General features: G+C 29.1%; 1 protein-coding gene across 1 annotated transcript; it reads left to right on the top strand.

Annotated features, from left to right (window-relative positions):
- The first annotated feature begins 1,085 nt into the window (after window positions 1–1,085).
- LOC100803400 (histidine-containing phosphotransfer protein 1) lies at window positions 1,086–4,607 on the top strand. Its single transcript, XM_003518890.5, has 6 exons — window positions 1,086–1,362; window positions 1,721–1,851; window positions 1,935–2,003; window positions 2,140–2,211; window positions 4,018–4,090; window positions 4,191–4,607. The coding sequence occupies exons 1-6, from the start codon at window positions 1,297–1,299 to the stop codon at window positions 4,236–4,238; spliced, it is 459 nt and encodes a 152-aa protein (XP_003518938.1). The 5' UTR covers window positions 1,086–1,296; the 3' UTR covers window positions 4,239–4,607.
- The last annotated feature ends 5,628 nt before the right edge of the window (window positions 4,608–10,235 follow it).

The following is a 10,235-nucleotide window of genomic DNA, read 5'->3' on the forward strand; positions in this document are numbered from 1 at the left end:
TCAAAATAATTGAAATTGCATTATTCATATTTTGACCCAACACAAATGAAATAAATAGAAAATTTGTATATATCACCAACCACACATTCTTTATTTCTTCTGTCATCCAAAGATAAAGGCTATATAAGTGCCAAAAGTGGTAAATTTAATTTTCTATTTAACAGGGGGAATTGAAGTATTTTATGGGTCATTATAATAATGATATGAATTATTCTTTAAATTTAGTGATGACTAATTTTTGTCGAAAAATTTAATTGATTATTTTTATTGAATTTTTTTTTTCAATCATGTTTTTTTTTTCATCCACCATCGAGATCTTATTTTAAATAAATATTACTTGGATTAACAACTTAATGGTAGAAAAAAAAGTATCATGTCTCTTTCATATTTTTTTTTTTAAAAAAAGGGAAAAAGAATGAAGGTTAAACACAAAATGAGAAATAATATAAGAAAGTAATGAATAGTTTCTAGAATAGTTGAAGGATAACATCTGTCAAAAAAAATTGAAGTATATGATAGTTTTGTAAATCCTTAAAAAAAAGAGTTTTGTAAAATGTACACCCGAAAAGAAAACTTTCCTTTATTTTTATTATTATAGATTGTAAATAAAGCTAAAAGTTAAAAAATATTTATTACAAAATATATAATAAAAAATGCATTTTAAAAAGGAAAATGCAAAACTATAGTTACTGATTAAAATTAAAAAATATTTTTTATAATACTTTCTCAATATATTATAAATATACATATATTTCAATATTAAATATTAATTATTATTACAGGGCTAAATATTTATTTTTTAAAAATATAGTTGCATTTAGTTTTACCTTTTAAATTTTATACTATTAATTTTATATTTTCATAATTTTTAATATTCTAAAAATAACTTTATTGCCTGTTTATAATAACGTGACAAATATCCATTAATATCACATCACCAATGAATGATTCAGAGAAAAGCATTTTAAGAGAAATAAAATTGACGAGAAAGAAAACTAATAAAAGAAATTTAAAAGAATTAAAACCAAATTTAAGTGCATTGATTAACGTTAAAAACACATTATACACGATATTTAATACTGCCATTCACGAATAAAAAGCGAAGGGGTGTCCGAGTTTTGAAGGAGAGAGAGAGAGACGCATTTGTAACGACAAGAAGCAGAAGGTGTAGTAATACTGAGTGGTCAAATTAAGGATCGGGATTCAGGAATTTCCATTCTGAGACACACAGAAGAACAGAAAGAAACTCCTTTTAATTTTCAATTTCAAGTCAAGATCGATCTGACATCATAGAAAATGACCATGGATGTCGCTCAGCTGCAGAGGAAGCTGCGCGAACACCAAGCCGCTATGTTTCAACAGGTTCTCTTGTTTTCTCTCTTTCACTTCAATATTTTGTATGTTTCTACGCGCTTTGTTTGCTACTTTTACTGTTCTTTCCTCTCTTTTTTGTATTTACGTTCAAATAATTATCACAATACGACGTCGCCGTTGGTCCCCATGTTTGTTTCATTCATTGGAGACTCTTGGACTGCAAGGTCATTTTCCGGAAACAAAACTTAACCCCCCCGCTTTTTCTCTTTTTTAATAAAACGATTAAAGTTGTAATTTTTATAAGTAATAAGGTCAAAACCCTGATGATTATTACTGGTATTTTCAAGTTGTAATGTTGTTTTGGGGGAAATGTCTGATATGTTGTTTTTTGTTGGCGGGGAGAAAGGGTTTTTTGGATGATCAGTTCAGCCAGCTTCAGAAACTGCAAGATGAGAGCACTCCAGATTTTGTGATTGAGGTTATCACTATGTTCTTTGATGATTCTGAGAATCTCCTAAAAAACATGGCACGTTGTCTGTAAGTTATTTTTCTCTCTGTCTTGCTCTCTTATGTGATTGTTTTATTTATTTATGAACAACATGATTTGGCTTGTTGTGCAGAGAACAAGTGCCAGCTGATTTCAAACAAATAGATGCTCATGCTCATCAGTACAAGGGAAGCAGTGCCAGGTGTCATACTACATTACTTTTTTTTTTCTAGTAAATTATACGGAGATTCCTGTGTTATCTCACGAGTGAAATTTACTTTTCTTTTTAATCCTGTGGAAATTTGCTTATGTGTGATATTGTTTAATTTGTTCAACAGTATTGGTGCTGCTAGAGTTAAAAATGTGTGCGCCACCTTCAGAGCTTTTTGTGAGGCTAAGAACCAGGAAGGGTGAGTTCTAACATAATAGTAGCATATTCCTCCTCCGTTCCCTGTTTTGAATCTTTGAACGTGTACTTTACGCTATTGCTCCAACATTCATATTTCATATCATGTGAAAATTTTTGGTTTCGCATTGATTCGTCAGTCCCCAAGGTTGTTCGGTGGTCAAGTCAAATATAGGACTTAGCATGTGATCTCTCTGAAACTTTAACAAACTTCCAGAGATCTACAAATAGAATACTAGTACATCTTAAATTGGTTTGGTGGTGGTTTTTTAAAATTCCTCTAAAATATAAATCACAGAATTCTTTGGTATGTAGTGTAAGATTGTGTAACCCGTCGTTTCTTCTACCCATTTTGATTTGGTGTTCTTTACTGCGTTTCTCAGAGGCTACTGATTTTGGCTTTAATTTGGGGGAAGAATTTCCCTAAATATATTTTTTTGTTTAATCATTTTTAATAAATTTATTATACTCTTCGTAAACTTATAGATTTATAATTATTGTACATGAAAACTAAGTTCTATCATTCCCTCACTAGAGAAAATCGCAAAAAAAAGTAAAATGTACTTGGAAGTTTCCTAATTTTGTGATATTCCCCCAAAATTAATTACTCTTAACATTCTTCAATTTTGTATTTAATGTCATAACATCTACTTTGTAGATGTATGGAAAGTGTGGGCAAAAATTAAGGTAGGATTTGTTGAGATTCTTCAAGACATAATTTTGAAATTTAATCGTGATTGTCTAAATTTGTAAATAGAGGTCTTTGTATTAAGAGAAAAAATTTAATTGTGATTTGCCAACATTTGTAAATAAAGAAAAGATCTTTGTATTAAGAGAAAAATTTAATCGTGATTTCCCTAAATTTTTATTAATATAGAATGATTAGAAAATTCAGATACAATCAAACAGATTCTCTCCTAATAAAAAAGAAGCGTTGTTTTAAGATCGAAGGACAAATAAATAACTTCTTTTTATCTTTTCCTTATGTTTTTTCTTTACTTTTCTGAGGGAAATGATATGATTTTTGTTTGGTTTGAAATCATATGGCCCTCTAGCTTTCTTTTCACTAACAAAATATTATCAATAAAGAAAAAAAATTACTTTCCCTCGTAGTCTTCTGTATTTTGTTGAGAAAATAGTATCGGAGACAAGGAAAGGAACAAGAAAATTTGCTCCTAGTCATCTTCTTCAAATACCTTTTCCACTGAAATCAAATCAAACTGGAGCTAATGTCACTGAAAATTTGTTTTCCCAATAAAAAAAGTAAAACAATATGATTGCTGTGGAGTACTAATAGAAATTTACAATCACCAATTGAATTATGAGGATTGAAAGATATGAGAATATTTTCATCTATGTTTTTATTCATACTCATGGGTGATATGATTGAGGGCTTAAGTTTATGTCGGCATGATTATAATGAAAACTCTGTAATTCAACTGCATCATAGATGATGCATCTGCTGTCACAGTTCGTAGGCATTCGCTTGGCTGTGTGTATTTGATGAATGAGTAGTATGGATTACAAAGCTACAGGTTTTCTCATAAATCTTTTGATTTCTTAGTGATTAAATTGATTCTTTAAAGTGAATGTGAGCTGTTTTCACATGTGTTCATCTTTCAGGAGATATATGCTACTCACAAGTCTATTAATTTATCTATCTATATAGGAAAATAAAATTGAAAATGTTTACAGCTGGTGGGTTATAAAATATACATTTTTAATTGAGCCTTGAAATGATTGCAAATATTTTATGAGCACTTCACAATAAATGTTGGGAGAATTACTAAGAAACCAAGTGTTGGTGCAGATGTATGAGATGTCTATCACAGTTGCAACAGGAGTACTCTCTACTGAAGAACGCTCTACAGTACTTATTCAGTGTAATTGCCTTCATATCTTGCTTTAGTTTTATCTTGCATGCGGTTTGAATCCTAATATATAGTGCTCAACTATGTTCCTTGTATTGATTCATTGTTGCAGCTGCAGCAACAAATCAAGGCTGCTGGTGGTTCCATTCCCACACAATAGAGTAGATGAGTGATAAAAAAGTGAAGCTTTTGATGGAGCTGCTGATTTTGTTCTTTTTTTTATCTTTTCCTGGATTACTCGTTCAGAATTACGTCCAAGGTTTGAACGATGGATTATGGTGCTGATATGATGAATAAACATTTCTTGCCTAGTTTGTCGCATACATACATGATATTATATTATTCTTCTCCACTAAACTGTTGTTAAGTTTGAAGTTTCCCATGTTTACTCGTTAGGGTGATAATGTTTATCGTTCACTCATTTGTTAAAGTAAATGCGTATATTTGTAGTGTTTAGCTCTTTGAACTCTTCTGTTCACTTCAAAGAATTTATTTGGAAAGTGTGGAATTAATAGCCCTTCAACTGTAAGAGATATGTTTGTAAGGTTATTAGTTTGAAAACAGCGGTACGCAAATTCTTGTACTATTTTATTTTTTTTGTCCTGCTCATAGGTGTGCTTAGGACATTAATTAAGAAATTAATGGAGAAAGTATTTATTGTGGAAATTATGATGAGGTAAAAAAAGTTTGGACAACACAATTTTATATATTTCAATCATTTTTTTTAAGTTCCTTAACTCCTAAGAGCAATGGTTAGCATTTTTTTTTATGTGAACATTTTTTCCTACAAACCTAATATTTTTCTAAAAAAATTATAAGGAATGTCGTTTTACATTTACAAACTAATATAACTTTAGCTTAATTTTTTGTAACTCGTCAATTATTTTGGTCAAATAGATCATAGAGCTTTTAGATTCCTTGAGCTACTAAATGTCTTCAAAAATGTGTTTTAGTCATATATCTTTTAATTTTTTTCCTTCTAAATATGAAATTAAATGTACTTAAAAAATCTACTATTTTCTCTAATAAAAGATAGGATAAAATATGTTATGAATTCTTATAAAATTTAAAAAATATTAATTTCGTCTTCTTAAAATTTAGCAGGGAATAGTTTAATGGAGTTATTACTGAAGATAAAAAAAATTATGTTTCCTTTTTTCAAGGAATCAAATTAATAAAAAAAATTCATGAAAACAAATTAATTATTTTTAATTTTTACATGCATACACATATATTTTACCCTAAAAAGTAAACGTGAATATAGCAATGATACCGTAAATAGTAACAGTTATGAATAAGGATAACCCTTTTGTTTAGGTTAAGGCTCCTTGCACTTTCAATGGACAGACAGAGTTGTTGGCCCAAATAAGAAAGGGGCTCACAAGTTGCTGAGAAAAAATAAAGTCAGAAAGAATAACTGGCCCCAAAAGGTTTTTCTTTTGTTCATACAAAGAATTGAGTAAAAAAATGTTTAAATTTTAAATGATAAATATTTTTTACGCATTATTAAAGTTACTTACCTAATATTTTACATTATAATGTTTTTAATTTTTACTTGTTAAAATTCTTTTAGTTCTTACATTATAGTATTTTTCTTGATTTACTTTTTTATTTAACTTTTCATTCATTTATGTGATGTTAAGTCCTTCAAAAATTAAAAGACAGAGCAAAATTTGAAGGCAATTTTTATTAGGTAAATAAATAAAAAACCTTATTGAAGGACTTTACGTATACGTCTTTTAATTTATTTAATATCTTAAATTAAACAAATAGTTTAAGCTATTAAATAAATGGTTTAATTTTTTAAGTAATATTTTAATAGCTTAAATGGATTATTCTCAAGTTTAAGTTTTAGATATATATTTGCGTTTTTCTATTCATTATTACTATTAAATTATGAATGATTAATCAAACGGAAATCAAGGTAGTTATAATTCGTTCGTGATTTGTATGTAAATATTCTTAACAAAAACCATTTTCCTTATAAAAAAATCAAACCCGCGCGCTCATAATTTGAGTCTGGAAGTTTAACTAGTTGAACTGATTGGAGGAGACTAATTTAAATTTATTTTTTTATATGAAAATATGCTAAATAATGTTATATAGTGTTAGACTATCTATATCAGTTTGGGGTAACTTGTCAAGAGAAGAAATTAAAAGAAAAGAAAGAAAATGAAAAAAAAAGAAAATTAAATTTATTATTACGTTACAACTAAAAAAGTTTATTGATTTAAAATGTATGTATTTTTTATGGTGAGAATCCTTCAGATAAAATTATTATGAATGATAATTTTTTTTCGATGTATTTAATGTATAAAATAGTTTATTTTAACAAAATTTAAAATTAAATAAATCTAAATTAACAACTTTACCTAATTGGTAAATAGTTGAAATCTTTTAACTACGTTGATAGAGATGTAATTCTAGGCTATATATATCATAAACACTTTGCTGGCAGAGACATTTCTATGTTTTAAAATGATTAAATAATCTTTGACCATTAGTTTGAAGATATTAGATATTGTTAAAAAAAATTAAATAAATTCTAGCATGTATAATTGTTAGGTTGCTTGGTCGAGGGTTTAAATCCTAAATTTAGATATAAAATAAATTAGGTTGAAAAAAATATTTATATTATATATATATGATTGTCACACTGATGAGTCATTATTTCATTTTAATTTCATAATCAACAAAAAATAATAATTTATTATCATCCTTATATTACGTCTAGAAATAATTCAATCGTTATACTACGTGCTCGTACACACATGTAACAACATTTGAATTACTCTAGCAAGATTCATTCAATATTTTTTTTATTAGAAAATGTTAGTTATTATTCCTTATATCTTAAAATGACTAATGTTTAATGTTTTTCACACCGACCAAAAGAGTAAGTGTTTCAAGACAATTAACATTTATAAGGAAACAATTTTATTAAAATATCCTTGTTATATCTCTTAATTTCAATAAATGTATTATTAAGTCATTCAAGATAATATTATTTATTATAGAACAAAATTAAAATAAATATTTTAATATCTCATTAAAAAGTGAGAATATTAATTCACCTATCTCTCCCTCCCTTCATTCTTTACCACTAAATCAACCTTACATCTTCAAATTTTGTTAATCTTATACATATTGAACTAAACTTAATTACATTTTCCGCATAAGATTTGTTAGTTGGTATCTATGCATAGTTGGAAAATGTAATTACTGATTGGGAATTAAGAACGTTGTGGAATTATAGGCATTAGCAGAAAGCTGGATGAAAAAGACCGTACAAGGAAGTTACATTAATACGCATGCGGGATGAATACACTATAGAGTAATCAGCACGCAAGGCTCAAAAGCCAGTGCCTCAAACTCCATAAATTGAAGACTATGTGTACCAGAATAAGTAGTTGTTTTGGTTGTTGTGGTTGGTGTATGCAACTTCCAACTGGACCATTTAGGGGTCATATGTGGATATTTTTTTCTCTGAACTGCCTCCCACGGTTCATAGTAAATAATTGATGTGGGGTGGATTTAATTGGATAGCTATGTATAAAATGTAGAGCACTATATATGGTTCCTCGCTTTTGTATGTATTGGGACCAAACTCATCAGAGACGACATCATTCATAAAAAAAATGCTTTCTATCTTTGTCTTTATGATGCTTTGTTACATTTATGTTTTTGTCTGAGGTAACTCCCAAGTCGCAATTACCTCTCTGCTGCCATATTGTCACCAATTCCTACTAGAGGCCATACTCAACAATTTAACCAAATCATAATTAGGTATGAGGTTAGAGAACAATAAATCATAGAACATGAAATTGGCCTGCGGGGTTGTGACAAAACTTGCTCCTGACGTAACCGCGTCTTGTAGAAAATAAATCACTGCAGAGTTCAGAATTTTAGGCTAATAATAGTTAAAAAAAAATAGGCTTCCTTTTCTTTCTTTTTTTAATTGGGTAACTAACCCTCCAACTGTGGGTCAGTGTAGCAAAGATTGTAGATAGAAATCATAGAATCCTATATCTACTTTTACAGCAACCTCAAATAGGCCTCTTTGGGATTAATTTGAAAATAAATATTGATTTTACAGCCCTATAGCTTTTGACCCAAGCAAAAGAAAAGGGGGTAAACGAGGGATGGAAATAGACTACAGGTAAAAAGGTGAACATTTTAGGGAAACGAAACAAACTTTCCCTAAGTACGTAGTGGAGCACATGATAGCTGATTTTATTCTGTTATATGTTGACTTGCATTTTGTATCCAAGAAAGAGAGGGGGGGGCATGAACTCTTTGTTCCACACGCTAATTGGTGAAAGTTCGTAGCGGAATGTGAATTGCAAAACAAGCTTTGGAGCATGCATATATCTTTGACCATAAAATGCATTTGACTCAGCTTCAAACCACCACCCTCCTTTCATCCAAGAGATATATTAGTGTACGTTTATTTTCTTATAAGCAAAAGATAAAAAGGGTAAAAAGTATTTATTGGTTTGGTTTATTCCCACACTGTCCACATGCTGGCAATCACAACAAGTATAAAAAATAATTATACATATATCTAGTGAAGTTTAAAAGAATTACACCTGACTTTTATGAGGTTTAAAGAAATCGCACATATATATCTTCTATTTTTAAAATATACACAAACCTTCTAAATGTCATCTAAACATTTGACAATATCAAGTAAATGTGTTGACAATTTTGATTAAAAAGATTAAATTATATTTTTCATCCCCATAAATTTGGAAATGTTCAAATTTTTTACTGCAAAACAATTTATCTAATTTTTGTACTCATAAAGTCTAAATTTGTTATTTTTTGGTCTAGAGCTTTGGTTTAAAGTTAGGTTTGGATAGATCTAAATTATATGTATGTTTTTGTAGAAAGTGTCAGAATTTTTCAACTTTTTTGCATTGTTTATATGTATGATACTTTCAAACGATAGAATGGGTTTGGATAACTCCAACTGAAAATGATCAAATTTAAATTTTTCGAAGACAAAAAATAGACAATTTTTTTACAAATAGGGATTTTGAATATTTTATATTTATGAAGACAAAAAACATATTTTAATTTTTTTTAATAAAAATTGTTAATGCACATTATTTGTTCCAATCAAATGTTTAAATGACATTTAAAGAATTTGTGTAGGTTTTAAAAACAGAAAAAAATATGTGTAATTTCTTTAAATTTCAAAAAAACATATGTAGATTTTTCAAAATGAAGAAAAATATGTATAATTTCCTTAAATATAAAAAATGAGTAAAAAAAAAAGAAAGATAAATAGATAGAATATTTCTAGTTATGGTTATTTGTGACATTAGGTTGATTTTTAATGTTAAAAAATTGGGGGTAGGGGTGACTTAATGGTCAGGGTAGTACTAGTTGTTTGAGTCTCGAATTAGTGACATTTATGGCATGGGATTGCGTGAGGGGCCTGAAGTCTAAGCAAGAATGGATCACAATCAATTACGCTAATAATGGAACTGATGCATCAAGTAGTATCAAACTTCTGATATCTCGAATCGTGATCTTCCTTACTTGAAACAGAGTTGGAAGCAAAACAAAGGAATGCTACATTTATTATTCATATTTTGCTGTATAATAATGAAATAGGGCAGGCCCCCCATACCATTGGAGCGATAATATAACCACTAACCAACTTCTCTTGAACAACAACTGGGTGAAATTAGATAACCACTGCATAACTTAGCTGGCACTCACTCCTTCACTCAAAAGCCCCCACACTTGGTTAATACCATAATAATTAATTTATGCTAAGAAAAAAATTAGAGAACAATATGATTTTTTTTATTAAATTTGATTTTTAATTAATATAAAATAATTTTGAATAACTTGCCTTTTATTTATATTCTACACATTAAGCATGTAAAAAGCTAGCTACTTTTGGTTGGGCTTGGACATGGGTGGATTGATTAACACGTGTCATATTTTTTTTCTCCCGTGCCGATGAAGGTCGCAGTTATCTAGCAGCGACCCAATCATTTTGGTCTGTGATGACGTGGCATCCGAGGCTAAGGCACGGAGTCCAAACAGGCTCGGACAACCGTTTGATGTAACTGTTCCCGAGAAAGAAAAAAGAATAAAAAATGATTACTGTAGGCATAATTGATTAACCCAGCTTTGGTTG

This window comes from Glycine max, chromosome 2 (assembly GCF_000004515.6).
Source record: "Glycine max cultivar Williams 82 chromosome 2, Glycine_max_v4.0, whole genome shotgun sequence".
NCBI lineage: Eukaryota > Viridiplantae > Streptophyta > Magnoliopsida > Fabales > Fabaceae > Glycine > Glycine max.